The sequence below is a fragment of the Wyeomyia smithii genome, chromosome 3 (genome assembly GCF_029784165.1).
Source record: "Wyeomyia smithii strain HCP4-BCI-WySm-NY-G18 chromosome 3, ASM2978416v1, whole genome shotgun sequence".
Taxonomy (NCBI): Eukaryota; Metazoa; Arthropoda; class Insecta; order Diptera; family Culicidae; genus Wyeomyia; species Wyeomyia smithii.
This window is the reverse complement of record NC_073696.1, coordinates 142,588,203-142,609,321: the sequence shown is the minus strand read 5'-3', so window position 1 is coordinate 142,609,321 and position 21,119 is coordinate 142,588,203. Positions and strand designations below refer to the sequence as shown.

General features: G+C 34.7%; 1 protein-coding gene across 1 annotated transcript in view; it reads left to right on the top strand.

Moving 5' to 3' along the window:
• The window catches only part of LOC129728622 (inactivation-no-after-potential D protein), a 1,023,112-nt gene that overhangs the window by 451,166 nt on the left and 550,827 nt on the right, over nucleotides 1-21,119 (top strand). Inside the window, exons 8-10 of the mRNA XM_055687071.1 lie at nucleotides 8,154-8,256; nucleotides 8,314-8,387; nucleotides 8,448-8,538. Coding sequence (XP_055543046.1) covers nucleotides 8,154-8,256; nucleotides 8,314-8,387; nucleotides 8,448-8,538 — 268 coding nt within the window. The remainder of the gene's footprint in view (nucleotides 1-8,153; nucleotides 8,257-8,313; nucleotides 8,388-8,447; nucleotides 8,539-21,119) is intronic.

Sequence of the window (21,119 nt, the reverse complement as noted above, 5' to 3'; positions counted from 1 at the left end):
AGCGGACTCTGTAACCTTGCGGCTACGAAGCTCTCTATAGTTAAGGGTTAACTGATGAATTATGATTGAACACGTGGTGGTTTTGTAATCAAACTTAATCAACCGTTATGTTTTAATTTGTAAACCAACGAAAGTCTATTATCTCAAGTATTACACGACTTATTTGAACATAACTAGTGTCATACAAACGAGTCATCTCTCAAACTTACTAATAACAAACTTCATGAAAATTTGATATACTGTTCAACAGTTTTGTAAAGAAAAGAAATTCAAAGACTATTCAACACTATAGCTGCTTTGAACAATATATATGGCCTCAACATGATTTAAATGTGGTATCGTACTATTTGAAAGTTCCAGGTATCGCTCGTGATTAAATTGTTCGAAATTAAGAGTCATTTCTTATATTTCGCTATTTCTGAAGCACTAACATTACGTCAAATTTCATATTTTATACAACATTACAACATCAATATTTTAGAACCCAAAGAGTGAATATACCTTTTTGGATTTAAGCATTCATGTAAATCAATTTTTTCAAATAATAAGTTTGAATGAGAAAGGCTCAGTCTGACCGCTAGGTGGATCAATTTAGGTTTTTAGATTTAGTAGCACTATCGTAATATTAAATAACAATATTGTAAGATTGAATCAGAATCGATTTGTTTTTTATTTCATTTATTTTGCATTACACATAATGCATGCTAGAATTAATTTCCGACTTTGCCACGTTCAAATACTTTTTTTTTCAATAATCTGCTGTTTACATTACCGCAACAGGCGCCAAAAAGTAGTAATTGGCATAATATTTACTCAGCCACGAGTCCTCCTACGTTCGCTTACGTTGCTATGCATGCACCGCTGGTTCGGTCGTAGAGTAGATTGACCCGGCCGAATAAGTTTATTGACCTATTGCGGCACCGGGAGAGACTCCTTCTCCTCTCTATCCTTCGGGATGGGACTGGATGCTGGGTGGAAGATGTTCGTTAGAAGAAGAAGACTTTGTCGAAATTGCAACCTTCGGTTTTTAACACGGACATAAAGATCTTCGCGAGACGGTTTCCGGTAACGAAGTTACCTTGGACGGTTATTCTGAGGATTGCAATGCCCTGATCGTTCACTTTGATCTGACCAGTGAAAGAATAAGGAATAGTTGTCAGTTTTTGTGCACCGCGCCGTAATTTTTTTGAACAGGTAGTTAAAGCGAGAGAGATTTCCTCGAAAGTTGCAAATACAGTTCTCCTTTCCCTTAGCAGAGTAGAAGTAGTTAAATCAGAAGTGGATGTGCGAAGCCGATTCGAGTGTGCAAAGCGTTAAAAGGTAAAAACCATATTTTTTGCCTAAAGGCGGTGAATATAAAAGGCACGTGCGGGCCACATTTCTTTGGTGTTAGATTCGCAGCTATACATCACATCGTCAACTCGTGTTCAGCGACGACCAACCCGGTCACCACCATCAGCCTTGTCAGCTTCCCGGCGGACCATTGGGCCGGAAGAGGATTTTCAACGTTTATGCCTGTACGGAACAGGCCGAGTGATCCAGAATCGGCAGCAGGCCTGTTTGATCTCACACCCCGATAATGCAAAGCGCACGCATTGCGCTGCTAAGCAGAGAAGCAGCTATAGTACCGACCCCCGTTTTCGCTCCAGCCTAGCACTGGTGGCGTGCGACTAGTATCCACGTGGCGCAGAGCCCCACAATCGAGCCTACTGCAGGAATGGCGAATTCGCCATCGTGAATCGACCACTACCAGGACGCAACCTCTCATGTAAAACCATGGTATTGAGTGAGTACACCTTTTAATTTTCTTGTCCATGCGCATGCGACTAAGCTAGGGCCGCGACCCTAAGCACAGCAACCAAATTATTACCCCGCCGCCTACTTACCCCCAATGTGATTGGGATATAGCACACCGCACGTAGAAGTTAGTGAATGGAAAGAATAGGATAGGGAAAGGAAAAAAGACCAAAAATGTGTAATAAGATTATAATAAAATACGCGTGAGCGCGTAAAAGGTGATGAACCCTACAAATGCGCTTAAATAAATTCGCCATAGTTTGATAGCAGAAAACGGCTTTTTTATGAAGCCACTGTGTTAGCGGCTGGGTTAGGTTTCCCACTCGCTTCGGGAATCTCGCATAGTTTTTCTTTTTCCTTGTGATAATTTTCTGGGGTGGCTGACTCCGAAATCAGCCAGGAAAGTTCCCGAATCTTTTCTCGATCAGTCGATGTCGGCAAGACGGGATTGGGCCCGTGATGAAAACTAACCCTCCTTGTACTGTCTCTGCGGGATTCACACCCGTTGTCGAAAAGCGCGAGGTTGCTGAGTAGGTAAAGTCATCCGACGTGTCTCGCGGATAGCGAACCATTTTAAGGTCAGCGGGCAGCTTCCCTTCCCGAAACGGGATAAAACGGAACCTCCCCCCCTTGGAAGGTCTCAGACTGGGCAATACGATCTCGGCGGGTGGTCTCTCGTAAGAGAGTGGCGCGATTCAAAGCCACCCGCTTATCATCGGGGAGCGATTCGGCCGACCAGCTACAATTTTTCAATAGTGTATCTCAAACAATAGGTTATTTTTGTTACATACATATGACCGTGAAAGAATTTCTGATCGGTTGATGCCAAAACCTCGAAATTCTGAAAAGAAATGACTGATATATAAGCGCTCAAAACCTGACCACTTTTCCCTGGTTTTCCCTGGTTGAATTACTAGATTTTCAAATTCAGGCCCCTAGCTTCGATATAGACGTTAGTCAACGTCAATAGCAACGATTGAACACACGAGACATACTACGCATCGGTTCATTTAACCCGTAATTTGTTCTCGAAGGCTGGATGTGAAGGAATGTATGAGAGCCAGTATTGCGACGTCGTGTTAAATACATTCCAAGAAGACCCAGTAGAGCATAGCAGTCAATGGTTCCTTGCAGCAGATCGCCTACAAAGCAAGCTTTAGCCACATATCGCCTCGCTTCTAGCAACTCTAAATTGATAAGTTTACACCGATCGGCATACCCAGGTAAGTTAAGGGGGTCTCGCCATGGAAGCCTACGCAGGGCAAAGCGAACAAACTGCCGCTGAACGGCTTCAATCCTCTGTGTGTCATTTTGATAAAAAGGACACCAAATTATTGCAGCGTATTCCAGTATTGGACATACCAGATCACAGAATAGAGCCTTTAGGCAATAAATGCGGGGAATTTCTTTGAAAATCTCAAGATGAACCCTAACTTGGAAGAAGCCTTCGAAACGATGACGTGTTCTTTAAAGTTTAGCTTCGAATCAAGTATTAATCCTAGATCTTTTAGTGTAGTTTCACGCTTCAACTACCAATGGGCGAGTTGTTGTGATGGTATAGATCACGCTTACGACCAAACGAGATTGTTGAGCATTTAGACACGTTCAGGGACATCCGGTTGATGCAGCACCAAGTTCCAAACAGCTCCAGTTGCTGATAGAGGAAGGAAGCGTCAGCGTGGTCTTTTATGACGAAGTATAGCTTAAGGTCGTCAGCGTACGATAACTTGAAGCATTTGGTGATGCTGTGAGCATCGTTCATATATAGCAAGAAAAGGAAAGGACCGGGATGACTGCCTTGAGGGACTATAGTCCACTAGTCGCGGAGTTGGATAGGGTGGTCAAGCCGATTTTACCAGCAAATCACTACGTGGCAGTGGTGATAGACGACGAGACCTGTCTCACCCTGGATGGCAACTACTAACAAGGCACTTTGTATTTAACTTTCTTCACGAAGGAAGAGAACACCTAGGAAAAGTTTATTTTACACATCAAGTTCCCCAAGAAGGTGCTGCTGTGGCTGACAATCAGCGAGAAAGGGATGTCAAAGTTGTTTCTCTTACGCTCCGGACTGGCCGTGAACGGAGAAATTTATAGTACGCAGTGCCTACTGGAAGTTGCGTCGTTCATCAAGAAATACAATAAGGCCGAAGACGCGGTGTTTTGGACGGATCTGTCAACTCAAAGTAATCGTTGGAGGAGATGCAGCGGCTGAATATCGATGTGGTACCCAAGTTGGCGAACCCACCCAACGTCACCAAGTTGCATTCCGTCGAGGATTTCTTGGCAAGCCTGAAGCGTAAGATCTACTCAAACAATTTTGTTGCGAAAACTGAGAAGGAATTAATAAATAAAACGAATAGAGAATTGAAAACATACCTACAAGCATGTTTTCGTCCACCATGGTGAATGCTCCGGTTAACTGCCGCAAGGTCGCACGCAGGAGCATAAATTTTTTTGGCGAGTAAATACAAACAATATCGCACGCTTAGCCTTGGGGCTAATAGCGGTCTCGATCAACTAGATTAGTTGAGAGAATTCGTTATCGATATTGTTTTTTGGCACATTTTGTATGTGTAGGATAAGTACAACGATACACCGTGCCCCAGTGCTGAGTCGAGAAAATTTCCAGCTCGAAAAGATCCTCGACTCGATCGGGAATCGAACCCGATATCACTACCGTGTGGGAGAGCTAGCCGACCGACATCGCTAACCACAGAGCCACGGGGACCGGGTTGCTTTTTTGGCGAGTAAGCCAACATAATTACCTTCCATGGGAAATTTAAAAAGCAAAGTCTTAGTGACATTCCGGTTCGGAACTTGATCTTCTGTTTGTTATACACAGACTTCGCAGCCAATTGCTTAGTGTACAGAACAATTGCGGGGCTAGCGCTACGATCCTACTGACACTAACAGTTTCTCCCGAGTCGAGACTCGAACTCACGAGGACTGGTTTGTTAGGCCAGCATCGTACCTCGAAACCATCTGGGAGATGGGAAATTTACCAAACTCAATTATCTTTCTTGGTTATTTTTATACCACCATCCGGAAAAAGTCCATTTTTTACCGCGTCTTTTAGTGTATGTCACCACAAACATCAACTAAAATACAATAGGGGTCTTCGCATCACGCTTTTATACATATATTTAACCGATTATTGTGTATCTTTTATAATGGAAATTTTTTGCTTCATCATTTCCACATGGAGAAAACAGACACCGAAAGTCATTGTGGGTATTCGTATCGACCTCGTATACAAATACCCAGCCGACTTCCATTCCTCGTCACTGGAGGTGAGTATATTTACGGCTGGGTATTAGTCCTGTGCGCCACCACACCGCGCCGCCGCCGCCGACACTTTTACGCACGCCGCCGCCGCCGATGATTTGGACTCGGCGCGCCGCCGAGGAAATTTTTACCGCGCCGATAGTGATTGTGTATGCTGGATTTTTTCCTGATTATAGAAATATCGCAAATCACAGCCGATAACGGAGCACTCGTATATTAAGTAACGCGGAATTTTGCAATTCTTAATACCCCTTCACTCCGACGTAACGCAATTTTACATGGTAGCCTCACGCAGTGTAACACTTCGCTAAGTACCTCCCCTGTATTTACGTATTTAAGAAGGGTACGGGACACGAGACATATGGACGCTAGGCATATGGATGTTAGGCATAGTATGCTAGGCATACAGACGCGAGGCTTAATGGATGTGATGCATAATGGATACGAGGCATACTGCCATATGGCATAACGGACGCGAGGCCGAATGGACGTGAGGCCGAATGGACGCGAGGCCGAATGGACGCAAGGCCGAATGGACGCAAGGCCGAATGGACGCAAGGCCGAATGGACGCAAGGCCGAATGGACGCAAGGCCGAATGTACGCGAGGCTGAATACGATATTGTATGATCGCATGAGATCCAATTATTATGACTATGTGTTCCGGATTTGCAACATACATTCCGCAGCAGAGTCTATTGAAATATTTGTTGCACCCTTGATGATTGACAAAAAGCGTCATGCAATGAATTCTATATTTAACTCAGATATTTTTTACTCTACGTATGTAGTTTAAGCGTAAATATATTCCTAAAGAGTTTAGGTTGGGCATAATATTTTTTCAAATCATGCAGCGCAGACGCATAGTCGAGGGCAAGGAAACGTGGCGGCACTAAGATGCCGTGGTTTCCACACAGATTTGCTAGGTCTACTCAAACACAGTTTCTTCCCCTTAGTTAAGTCCGAACGAGCGGTAGCGAGTAAGGACATAATTCGCTCGAACAGCGAGTCGGCCGAAGGCCGCGAGTGTATTGCTTTCTAAATAAAAACCCTGAAGCGAAATACATGTTATTTAAAGAGGGCTGTGATGATGACGATAATACCGTATTCCGCCTCACTTCCCATCGGCCTTGTGTCTATTCGGCCTTGCGTCCATTTGGCCTTGCGTCCATTCGGCCTCGCGTCCCTTCGGCTTCGCGTCCATTCGGCCTCGCGTCCATTCGGCCTCGCGTCCATTCGGCCTCGCGTCCATTCGGCCTCGCGTCCATTCGGCCTCGCGTCCATTCGGCCTCGCGTCCATTCGGCCTCGCGTCCATTCGGCCTCGCGTCCATATGCCTCGTGCCCGTATGCCTGCCATCCATCATGACTAGCGTTCTATGCCTTGCGTCCGTATGCCTTTCGTTTGTATGCTTAACAGGTTGTTCCCTAAGTGTGAATTATTTTAATTTTTTGGAAATTTGAAACAATATTTGACATTATATATTTAGACTTTAGTCTTTTTTATCGAAATATATAAAAAATTTCGAAGTCATTATCAATAATTTGCACGGGGCCAGTTTGCTTCGAGAATATTGTTTCAGTTATTATAACATAAGTTTATATGTTTATTTTTATTTCTAATTGTTATGTAAACGTATGAGCAATTCGGGAATGTTAAAAAAATTAAGAAAAAATGATTAGTGGTTTTTCATCTATTTTTTGGTAAAGATTTTAGTTTTCTTTAGAATATTAAGGTTTTTTTAGATCAATATGCGAGAATTCACTGAAAATCGACTATGTTTTTGCTGAATTCTTCTTACTTTGTTGCTTGAACGTAAAGGCATCGAAAAAAACACTTTCAGCTATTTTCCATTACCATGGTGATATTTGCGGATTTTTCGGTCAGAATGGATCGCTTTCGACTCATCATATTTAAGGGTGATTTTCATAGTGATGACATCACATAGTTTATGTGATTTTGTTGCTTTTTTCAACGCTATTTCGAGCAAACAAAAATTTTCCAGATGGTAATGAAGAATCTGTGGAGTTTAACGAAGAACTCTATTTGAATAAAAACAGTATCCCATTTTTTCAGTTGTTCCATGGTCAACCTAACAAAATATATAAAAGTTGAAAACGACCCTCTAACGTAAGATCAATCGAATTTTCCCAAAGTCGGTCTACGGTTAATCAAAATGAACTCATCGACAAACTATCTATCTTTTTTTTTTCAAAACTGAACGTCTTTAGCAATAGTGTTCCTTGCAATTTTATCAGGATTTACACTTGTTTTACTTTATTATTTTCTGGTTGCTCAATTGTTTATTTACTTGATTTCTTACCATTTTTATTTCTAGTTTTGGCATCATGTCAACCCTGACGCAATAATTTTTTTATTACGGTGAATTAACAAAAAACCGAAAATGAGAGTTCAAAGCACACATTATGCGCAATTATAAGTGCTAATTAGTGTTACGCCGATACACGCCGCCGCCTCCGTCGATATAAGCCAACGGCGTCACGCCGGCGCGCCGGTCGCCGCCGAGGTAAAATGTTTTCTACGCCGCCGCCGCCGATGATATGGTCGGCGCACAGGTCTACTAGGTATTTGTATACAGGCTCGTTATGGATACCCAGAATGACTTTCCGTGTCTTTTTCTTCATGTAGAAATGATGAAGTAATGTTTCCCGGAAAAACAATTTTTCGGGCACAATGTCGATAACGTACAAAAAAAAATGGTTTGAACACAATGAAAGAATTTCATACGGTGAAGAAGGTTCGCAATGTTAGCAGCTTTACAGAGAATATTTACCTTAGTATGTGTGACTATTGATAATTGAAAAATGCTATCTCTTGTAAAACGCATCAACCCCTTGAAGGAAGTAGTATGTTGTATTCATATTTATTTTTACTAGTGTATAAGGTGTGATCACAAACCACTGTTACATTGAATTAGGTTCTAGTTTAAACCAACCTAGTTCTAGGTTGAAATTATTCAATTATATCATGTGTCCGAATTTTTTGACAATAACAGCTGATATTCTGAACTCATTCCTCATATCTAGTACTTATAAATATCTTTTCTACAGGCAAACCAACAAGCCACCAAATTTTTTTCACAAACGGAATGTGATGACATTAATTTTGGGAAACAAAAAGCAAGTACAGATTCTGTTCATGATCCCACGATAGGTATAGGCATAGGTATATTTTTGATCATGAGATAGTTTTTTTTTCGTAATTTTTCAGATTCAGACAACTCTTCAGACGATGATGATGAACGTACATTGGAAGGTAAGACATGCACCAAAGCGGGGGTTGAGGTGAGACATGTCAAGTCAATTTAAAAGATGTATACCATGCATGAAAATTATTTTTGTTAGATCGATCGCGCATCTGCTGGTAACTTAAAAAGATCGAAAGAAGAAATATCACTGGACACAGAAGAAGAAGATTGTTTTGGATACACTACAAGTAAGTTTCTTTTGATGGGTTACATAGTAGTTTAATTTAGTAAGTAAGAAAACCGTTATAGTTATAGTTTTTACTATAGCAAAGAATACCGCCTGAAAACGGCGCACAGTGCAGCATCCCATGGACAAAGATATAAAAATCAACTTTTACATTTCACTAAATCAAGTAGGCAGTGCTTTTCATTCATGTTTGAAATATACTGCATGTGTATAAGTAGCCTCGTAGGATCACTAATACACCTGTAGCATGCAATGACTGTCAAATAGTTTTAGCGCAACACGTGCGCTATGAGTTTTTAGAAAAAAATATCCAGTATTACTAGTGTTTTCACAGTTCGCGGAAGTTTTCATTGAAAAAACTGAAATAGGAACTGGAAGAGCAAGTAAGTAAAAAACTTTTGTGGATATTGCTTTGAGATTCATTGTCATATGTACGAATACAGACGTGTTATCGATAAGCGTTTTTTGTTGTGGAGAAAAACGATATTCAAAGTTTAATTGGATATTACAATAATATATATCAAAATACCTCTGTGATTTTTTCACCACTCATCATTTATAGTATCCTTTAAACGGTAACGAAATGGATGAAATGCCATAGAACATACACAGCATTTGTTAAACAGAACTCTGATTGGTTGTCTGTGTCAGTCAAGCTTCCATATATTACAAAAGCAAAAACCACTGATGTCACTCAGCCAATTTCGGAACCTTCAAGAGGAAGAACTCTTAAAGCTTTTGCTGATCGTTCGAACAAAACAAAAAAAGATGTTGTAGCCGTCGCGAACCGATCATGCTTAAGCGAGTAGTTTAAGCGCCACTCCTTACGGAGACTACCGCCAAGATAAATGTTGCCCGGATGAGACTGCTTTTCTATGCAAGTCCAAATGGAATCCCATCGGAGAAAGAATTCAGATAGGTTCAGCTCGCTAGCTAGTGCAAAGTCGCCAAAACAGGTGCAAACTCGGAAAGAAACTTAACGAACCCAAAGCTCACCGTACTACTTCTCGAAATAGGAATCACCTAAGCTTTTATCATCACGGGAAACTTACAAAACCCGCCACCAGACAGCGCCAACTTGAGGGGAACCGAACATATGCATGCCTGAGACTTTCGCATGCTGCGAACTAAAACGGAACGAACGAACTAAGGTGACTACGGAAACATTTCATAAGCTCAAAATCCTGTATAATCTTAAGGGCTAGGTTTATTAGGAACACTTTCAATCGGTTTAACTAATCCTATATTTACACATTCAGGTTTTCATTGTCTCTACTCGGTCGGTATCGTGTGCGATTCTAACTATCTACTCTTACTTTACTCTTCCTCTCTCTCTCTCTCTCTCTCGCTCTGTGGGTGCAGGCATAACGACCATCTCACTACATGACTTTTCTATTCCCGAGAGCCAAGGGTGGATCAACTTGATCTCCCGGGAGCGATCGCAATTGCGTTACGGGGCGTCCGTAATCGCGGTTACATGTGACCAATCGGGTCACTCGAGCTCGAAAATTTCTATCGGTTTATCTTCTACCCGTCACAAGCGGGAATTACAAAATGGCCGTCAATCGGCTTTACATACGCCACGTGGTGGCTTCTAGGGTCGGCACTTCAAAAAAGAGAATGGAACGGACTCACCAAATCTCTCATGAGATCAGTTGCTGTGGCTGCTGTTGAACCAGGATGCTGGATGTATTCCCTAGTTACAGATGTATGGCGGGGGCGATCTCTTATCGCAAGTGGGATTGCGGCATTTGCCGCCAACTAAACTGCAGGTGCCGGCCGAAAAGGGTTGATTCGGGCCAGCAGAATCGTTTCTCGGGCCAATCCGGAGAATTCTGGCTGTGCTGACTCGGCGAGGTAGCGGTGATGACGGGTGGCACGCAAACGGCGCGGCAAGCGTGATGAGAACGTGCTCTCGTGCGGTTTCTCCGATTCCTAGGGTGAGAAAGTCTGACGGCATATGCCACCGAGAGGTCGTTAGCCTTTGCTACGGGTCGTTAGCCTTTGTACGTGCTTACCTTTCGGTCTCCTAGCATGCACACGAATCGGGTTTCACACACTTAACTATTCGCACGTTCTATCTAACTCCTAGAAATACAAAAACTTTAGCCCATGAACTACTTCCCTAGCACTCTCTGCTTTTACCTTGAAGCAGTGACCTAACGCGAAACTATTCACTTCCACTATGTTTGGCGGTTTGGAACGAAGTGATCGTACAGTTTCAGCCCTCAGATAAACTAGGAGACCTGACTACTTGCCGGAAGTACGTCAGTACATAATCGAAAATCCTTCGGGATCACTCGGAATTCGCTAAATAATTCTTTCGGTTAGTCTTGACCTACGCAAGTAGTTTTGCCTTCTCTTTCCTTCCTTATATAATTTATTTCGGCTATCTAAGGGATCGACGCATGGACGTGCGACGCGTGGCCTACATTTTGGCGATCTTACCTTAGACACAACCCAACTGAGCAATAATCAAGGTGAATATTTAAAGGACTTAAGTGTTATATCCTAAATTTTATAGTATGAATATTTTATCGCTTCCAACTCAACCGTACTGCATTATGCTGTGGCCGGCAACGGTTACATCACTCCATGCTTAAATTACGAAAATTTAGTTGAAACAATTCAACTAAATTTTCGTAAGGTGAAAAATTACAAAAATCTCAAACGCGAAAAATAACAACTAACTTTTTCTATAAAGCATCAAAATTCAGCATAGCAATTCGAAAGTTATCAACCATTCGGAGTCATATGTGTTCATCATCAACCCGAAGGCTGACTCTTCCTCTATTTTCAAATCATGATCTATCACAGATCATGTTCGTACTGACCTTCAACGTTATGTAACTCGGGTCTTCAACGAATGTCGAACACTCTCTCTATGCTCATTTAATACTTTATGGATTTTCTAGATATCCTGAGCGGTGTGTTTTTGAAACGATTTTCGCTTCTGCTTCTGTATCCGCAAGTACTGCCCAATATGACTAAATCCATCGAGATAAATCGATTGAGTATTATGGCTATATAAATCTAGTGAGTTCACAAGTTGTTCACTGCTTGCACTGCTCCATGAGTAGCAGTCACTAATACAGTCGATGTGAGAAATAAAGTATCGATATATGATACATATTCTGATTTAAATCTGTATGTATTCGCAGTACAACTGTTGCGTTATTCTTTTCACACATTTATTGTGCGATTTTAGTGCAAAATTTGTGCGAATCGGGAAGTACAATGATTGTACAAGACTTGAACTTTTGCGTGAATAAGTTGAAGTCATTTCAATTTTGAAGAATCAATCAATAGTGTAAATTTAAAAGTAATCGAAATTCAATGAAAACAAAATTTTATAATTGAGTCTTGATGTTTGGTTTTTCTAATTATCTAAATATTGAAACTTGAAAATTTCACAAAACATCGCATTCGTTTTTTTTTTGCGTATATCGTGAAAAAACAACAGAGGTGATCTCGTAAACTCAAGGTTACTTCCTTCATTGCCTTTCTTACCGACCGTAAGGACGCAGTCGGCGCAGTTATCGATCTATACAAAAAGCGGAAGCTACTGAATTGTTGTGCATCGATGATGGTAAAAATTGCTGAATTTTTCCATAAAACTTTCGAACACATGCTTTTGGTATTTTCTCGGTGTTTAACCGTACATTCTCAATAACTAACGTTTAGAATACACAGCTAAGTGTTTAAGTAGATAGGAAACGCTAGTCAAGTTACGCCATTGGTGAAGAGCAGCAATGACTATTTTCCCCAGCGATATTTAACTGTAACTGTTCTTCATCAAGCGACAAATGTTCAGCTGGCTGAGAAGCGGCTGTCAGGACGAGAATGGCGACCCATTCCGGTGCCTTCGTTGTCTGAGGTTGAATGGAAATGATTGCCAGTTTAGCCGCCCCCGGGCATCTGGTGGTTGCGCCGCAGCGGTAGCTGAGAGCCCCGTGACAACAAAGAATTTCCTGCGAATCGCCCAACTGACAAGGACTATTTACTGTACTGTGTGTGCATGGCGGAGCTCCAGTCAGTGCGGGAATAAGTATGGCTACAAATATAGAAAAAGTAATGCCACTCAGCAGCGCTACTCCGCTACGTATACGGGCGGCTGGCTATTGGCCGTATGCCGAAACCCGATCTGGCCGAGGCGCGCAAGATCGCGGAAGGCACAGCAAAAATACACACAATACAAATATTATATGGATATGGGTCTAAGGAATGTAGTTTTTAACGAGCCAATCAACCAACATTTTTAATATAAGCATTTATCAAAGATTTGCTCTTTTTGTTGCTGGCTGCTTGTCACTGTCCAAGTCCATGCGCGCACACACAATAATGGCCATTGCGGTGCCTATCTCGTTTTGATTCACTCGCACTTTAGCGCGCTCCGAAGCAACTATGCCTGTTCCGTAGGCGACAGGAACAGGGCCCGGGACAGGGACGCGAGGACGCGTTTAGAAATACGCCAGAGGCACAAATGAAATGATATACGCGATTGCGAACACGCGATCGGGAGTGGGCAGATAAAAGTTGGGGCGCTCGGTCACTTGGCTCGGGGATCCCAGGCAACGGGAGGCAGAAACGGGCGGAACCAGAAGCTGCTGCTGCTACTGCTGCTAACGGAAGAGAACACAGTGAATGTGTTGTTGCTGGGAATGGAGAAGTCAGCTTCCAGCCGGCCTCCGAACATCACGTGTGTCAAATGTCAGCCCAGTGGACGGATTCCTGGTGGGTTGATAGGAGGATGCGCTGAATTTATTCGTCCGGGACGGACCGATATTTTGCAGTCTGTACTATAAAAAAATAAAATAAAAATGGTTTTTTATTCTCAGCCCGCTAATTTCCTACATTACAAAATATAAGTATTGCGTGTCTGCACTGATAGTGGAGAAAGATTTTGAAATCTGTAAAAGCAGATTCAGCTTCTAGTTAGTTTATAATGGAATAATATTTCACGAGCTTTTTCGTGCTAATTTTCCTTCACCGTGAAAGTTTTGTTGGAAATCTAATTTTGGATCAGATTATCAGAACTTGGCATCAAAATCGCTCTTTATCAGTGCAATTCAGTTACAAAAAGTAAATATTTTCTGGTAGGCCACACACAAATAGCCCGATAATCCTTCATTATCCGAGTAGGCCAGCGACACAGCGTACAGCACAGGGTGAACCCATAGCAACCGGGCGGCAAGAGGAAATTGGATATGATGACAACGCCATTGTATGTAATTTGGATGTCGAACCTGTCAAAGAGTGCCTCTGACGAATGTACGCTTGCCTGTGCCCTGTCCTGGCCTATCCTATCCTGTGCTGCGCTGTGCTGTCTGTCTGTGTTCACTAACATGGCAACCCCGGCCGGAGCTTTCCACTGCCTCCCTCGTTTAAATAAGCATTATTTTTTTCTGTGGCAGCCAATGCGAAGCAACCAACCGGCGGTGGCCACCGCTGCCACAGAATGGCGTAAATGAGTGGGAAGACGAAGAAGGTGCAACAACAGGAACAGGTTAGCCCGTGACCATGACGACAAATCGACACGATCCGTGCACAGGCACAGAAGACAGCGACAGGCGGTTGCGGTGGCTTTTCTCCAGCGGCAAGGCATGGCACGGCTCTATGGCCAGCAAAAAAAAAAAAAAGAAGGAAGAACTAAATAAGGTTTAATCAATAAACGGTTAATAGTAATGGCTTTTCACTTTGGCTTTTTGCTCGTCATCAACACGTGCTTTTTTCGGCGCGATCCCGATGTGAACTGCATCGAGTGGAACTAAAACAAAACCGAGAATTGTTAGACAACGACGCTGTGCTTTGACGGCGCTGCCGGCGGCGACATCGATGAGGTGCATTTTCCTTCTCTGGATGGCCGCGCCGTGTCGAGACCAACTAAGAGAGCGGGGGAAAATAACTGAATCATCCTAATTGAGGTGAGTTAGAGCTCGATCGACTTTTCTCAAGTGTGTCTGTCTGGGCTGTGTGCATGACTCTGGTCGGAGGTTTCGTGCCTAGGCTTGTCTTGAATTAGCTTCGAGAGTTCGCTCGCCTGCACAGAGCCTAAACTGCAAGTTGGTTTCCACTTGCAGAGATGTTCAACCGAAAGCGTTTTGTACTTATCGTCGCACGAAGCGGGTGCAACCAGAGACACAAACCGGTTTGCTGTACCTTCCCGCGCTTGCCAGTGCTCTAAGCCAATATACACATGCATGATGTTTTGCTCATTTAGCTGCTATTTTTTGGAAAGTACACATACTTTAATGTATTTTTGACGTAGAATTACGTCTTACGGCAATATTCTGCAATAGAGGGCTGAATTGTAATGCCGAAAACATGGAAAGCGTCTCGAAAATAGTACAATATCAAACGTTCAGACCGCAGTCTGTTTTCAATGAATTTTAGTGTTTAGTTTTCAGTTTTAAGTTTTCACTTTTCAGTTTCAAAGTTTTAGTTTCAAGGCTTCAGTTTTTGGATTTTAGTTTTTATTTTTTTAACTGTTACTTTTCTTACTTCTTATTTTTTACTCGTTATTTTCTATATTTTATATTTTACAAACTTTTAACTTTTAACTTTTAACTTTTAACTTTTAACTTTTAACTTTTAACTTTTAACTTTTAACTTTTAACTTTTAACTTTTAACTTTTAACTTTTAACTTTTAACTTTTAACTTTTAACTTTTAACTTTTAACTTTTAACTTTTAACTTTTAACTTTTAACTTTTAACTTTTAACTTTTAACTTTTAACTTTTAACTTTTAACTTTTAACTTTTAACTTTTAACTTTTAACTTTTAACTTTTAACTTTTAACTTTTAACTTTTAACTTTTAACTTTTAACTTTTAACTTTTAACTTTTAACTTTTAACTTTTAACTTTTACCTTTTACCTTTTAACTTTTAACTTTTAACTTTTAACTTTTAACTTTTAACTTTTAACTTTTAACTTTTAACTTTTAACTTTTAACTTTTAACTTTTAACTTTTAACTTTTAACTTTTAACTTTTAACTTTTAACTTTTAACTTTTAACTTTTAACTTTTACCTTTTACCTTTTAACTTTTAACTTTTAACTTTTAACTTTTAACTTTCAACTTTCAACTTTTAACTTTCAACTTTTAACTTTTAACTTTTAACTTTTAACTTTTAACTTTTAACTTTTAACTTTTAACTTTCAACTTTTAACTTTTAACTTTTAACTTTTAACTTTTAACTTTTAACTTTTAACTTTTAACTTTTAACTTTTAACTTTTAACTTTTAACTTTTAACTTTTAACTTTTAACTTTTAACTTTTAACTTTTAACTTTTAACTTTTAACTTTTAACTTTTAACTTTTAACTTTTAACTTTTAACTTTTAACTTTTAACTTTTAACTTTTAACTTTTAACTTTTAACTTTTAACTTTTAACTTTTAACTTTTAACTTTTAACTTTTAACTTTTAACTTTTAACTTTTAACTTTTAACTTTTAACTTTTAACTTTTAACTTTTAACTTTTAACTTTTAACTTTTAACTTTTAACTTTTAACTTTTAACTTTTAACTTTTAACTTTTAACTTTTAACTTTTAACTTTTAACTTTTAACTTTTAACTTTTAACTTTTAACTTTTAACTTTTAACTTTTAACTTTTAACTTTTAACTTTTAACTTTTAACTTTTAACTTTTAACTTTTAACTTTTAACTTTTAACTTTTAACTTTTAACTTTTAACTTCTAACTTTAAACTTTTAACTTTTAACTTTTAACTTTTAACTTTTAACTTTTAACTTTTAACTTTTAACTTTTAACTTTTAACTTTTAACTTTTAACTTTTAACTTTTAACTTTTAACTTTTAACTTTTAACTTTTAACTTTTAACTTTTAACTTTTAACTTTTAACTTTTAACTTTTAACTTTTAACTTTTAACTTTTAACTTTTAACTTTTAACTTTTAACTTTTAACTTTTAACTTTTAACTTTTAACTTTTAACTTTTAACTTTCAACTTTTAACTTTTAACTTTTAACTTTTAACTTTTAACTTTTAACTTTTAACTTTTAACTTTTAACTTTTAACTTTTAACTTTTAACTTTTAACTTTTAACTTTTAACTTTTAACTTTTAACTTTTAACTTTTAACTTTAACTTTTAACTTTTAACTTTTAACTTTTAACTTTTAACTTTTAACTTTTAACTTTTAACTTTTAACTTTCAACTTTCAACTTTTAACTTTTAACTTTTAACTTTTAACTTTTAACTTTTAACTTTTAACATTTAACTTTTAACTTTTAACTTTTAACTTTTAGCTTTTAACTTTTAACTTTTAACTTTTAACTTTTAACTTTTAACTTTTAACTTTTAACTTTTAACTTTTAACTTTTAACTTTTAACTTGTAACTTTTAACTTTTACCTTTTAACTTTTAACTTTTAACTTTTAACTTTTAACTTTTAACTTTTAACTTTTAACTTTTAACTTTTAACTTTTAACTTTTAACTTTTAACTTTTAACTTTTAACTTTTAACTTTTAACTTTTAACTTTTAACTTTTAACTTTTAACTTTTAACTTTTAACTTTTAACTTTTAACTTTTAACTTTTAACTTTTAACTTTTAACTTTTAACTTTTAACTTTTAACTTTTAACTTTTAACTTTTAACTTTTAACTTTTAACTTTTAACTTTTAACTTTTAACTTTTAACTTTTAACTTTTAACTTTTAACTTTTAACTTTTAACTTTTAACTTTTAACTTTTAACTTTTAACTTTTAACTTTTAACTTTTAACTTTTAACTTTTAACTTTTAACTTTTAACTTTTAACTTTTAACTTTTAACTTTTAACTTTTAACTTTTAACTTTTAACTTTTAACTTTTAACTTTTAACTTTTAACTTTTAACTTTCAACTTTTAACTTTTAACTTTTAACTTTTAACTTTTAACTTTTAACTTTTAACTTTTAACTTTTAACTTTCAACTTTTAACTTTTAACTTTTAACTTTTAACTTTTAACTTCTAACTTTTAACTTTTAACTTTTAACTTTCAACTTTTAACTTTTAACTTTTAACTTTTAACTTTTAACTTTTAACTTTTAACTTTTAACTATTAACTTTTAATTTTTAACTTTTAACTTTTAACTTTTAACTTTTAACTTTTAACTTTTAACTTTTAACTTTTAACTTTTAACTTTTAACTTTTAACTTTTAACTTTTAACTTTTAACTTTTAACTTTTAACTTTTTAACTTTTAACTTTTAACTTTTAACTTTTAACTTTTAACTTTTAACTTTTAACTTTTAACTTTTAACTTTTAACTTTTAACTTTTAACTTTTAACTTTTAACTTTTAACTTTTAACTTTTAACTTTTAACTTTTAACTTTTAACTTTTAACTTTTAACTTTTAACTTTTAACTTTTAACTTTTAACTTTTAACTTTTAACTTTTAACTTTTAACTTTTAACTTTTAACTTTTAACTTTTAACTTTTAACTTTTAACTTTTAACTTTTAACTTTTAACTTTTAACTTTTAACTTTTAACTTTTAACTTTTAACTTTTAGCTTTTAACTTTTACCTTTTAACTTTTAATTTTTAACTTTTAACTTTTAACTTTCAACTTTTAACTCTAAACTTTTAACTTTTAACTTTTAACTTTTAACTATTAACTTTTAACTTTTAACTTTTAACTTTTAACTTTTAACTTTTAACTTTTAACTTTTAACTTTTAACTTTTAACTTTTAACTTTAACATTTTAACTTTTAACTTTTAACTTTTAACTTTTAACTTTTAACTTTTAACTTTTAACTTTTAACTTTAAACTTTTAACTTTTAACTTTTAACTTTTAACTTTTAACTTTTAACTTTTAACTTTTAACTTTTAACTTTTAACTTTTAACTTTTAACTTTTAACTTCTAACTTTTAACTTTTAACTTTTAACTTTCAACATTTAACTTTTAACTTTTAACTTTTAACTTTTAACTTTTAACTTTTAACTTTTAACTTTTAACTTTTAACTTTTAACTTTTAACTTTTAACTTTTAACTTTTAACTTTCAACTTTTAACTTTTGACTTTTAACTTTAAAACTTTTAACTTTTAACTTTTAACTTTTAACTTTTAACTTTTAACTTTTAACTTTTAACTTTTAACTTTTAACTTTTAACTTTTAACTTTTAACTTTTAACTTTTAACTTTTAACTTTTAACTTTTAACTTTTAACTTTTAACTTTTAACTTTTAACTTTTAACTTTTAACTTTTAACTTTTAACTTTTAACTTTTAACTTTTAACTTTTAACTTTTAACTTTTAACTTTTAACTTTTAACTTTTAACTTTTAACTTTTAACTTTTAACTTTTAACTTTTAACTTTTAACTTTTAACTTTTAACTTTTAACTTTTAACTTTTAACTTTTAACTTTTAACTTTTAACTTTTAACTTTTAACTTTTAACTTTTAACTTTTATTTTTTAACTTTTACCTTTTAACTTTTAACTTTTAACTTTTAACTTTTAACTTTTAACTTTTAACTTTTAACTTTTAACTTTTAACTTTTAACTTTTAACTTTTAACTTTTAACTTTTAACTTTTAACTTCTAACTTTTAACTTTTAACTTTTAACTTTCAACTTTTAACTTTTAACTTTTAACTTTTAACTTTTAACTTTTAACTTTTAACTTTTAACTTTTAACTTTTAACTTTTAACTTTTAACTTTTAACTTTTAACTTTTAACTTTTAACTTTTAACTTTTAACTTTTAACTTTTAACTTTTAACTTTTAACTTTTAACTTTTAACTTTTAACTTTTAATTTTTAACTTTTAACTTTTAACTTGTAACTTTTAACTTTTACCTTTTAGCTTTTAACTTTTAACTTTTAACTTTTAACTTTTTACTTTTAACTTTTAACTTTTAACTTTTAACTTTTAACTTTTAACTTTTAACTTTTAACTTTTAACTTTTAACTTTTAACTTTTAACTTTTAACTTTTAACTTTTAACTTTTAACTTTTAACTTTTAACTTTTAACTTTTAACTTTTAACTTTTAACTTTTTACTTTTAACTTTCACTTTTAACTTTTAACTTTTAACTTTTAACTTTTAACTTTTAACTTTTAACTTTTAACTTTTAACTTTTAACTTTTAACTTTTAACTTTTAACTTTTAACTTTTAACTTTTAACTTTTAACTTTTAACTTTTAACTTTTAACTTTTAACTTTTAACTTTTAACTTTTAACTTTTAACTTTTAACTTTTAACTTTTAACTTTTAACTTTTAACTTTTAACTTTTAACTTTCAACTTTTAACTTTTAACTTTTAACTTTTAACTTTTAACTTTAAACTTTTAACTTTTAACTTTTAACTTTTAACTTTTAACTTTTAACTTCTAACTTTTAACTTTTAACTTTTAACTTTCAACTTTTAACTTTTAACTTTTAACTTTTAACTTTCAACTTTTAACTTTTAACTTTTAACTTTTAACTATTAACTTTTAACTTTTAACTTTTAACTTTTAACTTTTAACTTTTAACTTTTAACTTTTAACTTTTAACTTTTAACTTTTAACTTTTAACTTTTAACTTTTAACTTTTAACTTTTAACTTTTAACTTTTAACTTTTAACTTTTAACTTTTAACTTTTAACTTTTAACTTTTAACTTTTAACTTTTAACTTTTAACTTTTAACTTTTAACTTTTAACTTTTAACTTTTAACTTTTAACTTTTAACTTTTAACTTTTAACTTTTAACTTTTAACTTTTAACTTTTAACTTTTAACTTTTAACTTTTAACTTTTAACTTTTAACTTTTAACTTTTAACTTTTAACTTTTAACTTTTAACTTTTAGCTTTTAACTTTTACCTTTTAACTTTTAATTTTTAACTTTTAACTTTTAACTTTCAACTTTTAACTCTAAACTTTTAACTTTTAACTTTTAACTTTTAACTTTTAACTTTTAACTTTTAACTTTTAACTTTTAACTTTTAACTTTTAACTTTTAACTTTTAACTTTTAACTTTTAACTTTTAACTTTTAACTTTTAACTTTAACATTTTAACTTTTAACTTTTAACTTTTAACTTTTAACTTTTAACTTTTAACTTTTAACTTTTAACTTTTAACTTTTAACTTTTAACTTTTAACTTTTAACTTTTAACTTTTAACTTTTAACTTTTAACTTTTAACTTTTAACTTCTAACTTTTAACTTTTAACTTTTAACTTTCAACATTTAACTTTTAACTTTTAACTTTTAACTTTTAACTTTTAACTTTTAACTTTTAACTTTTAACTTTTAACTTTTAACTTTTAACTTTTAACTTTTAACTTTTAACTTTCAACTTTTAACTTTTGACTTTTAACTTTTAACTTTTAACTTTTAACTTTTAACTTTTAACTTTTAACTTTTAACTTTTAACTTTTAACTTTTAACTTTTAACTTTTAACTTTTAACTTTTAACTTTTAACTTTTAACTTTTAACTTTTAACTTTTAACTTTTAAGAAAATCGTAGGAATCTATATTGCTTTACAAATCTGTAAACTGTAAACTGTATGGATGAGAAATTTATAATTCACAGATAAATTTAAATTTACATATGTGGCATCTCTGATTGTTATCGCGGTTTCTTAGTTGCC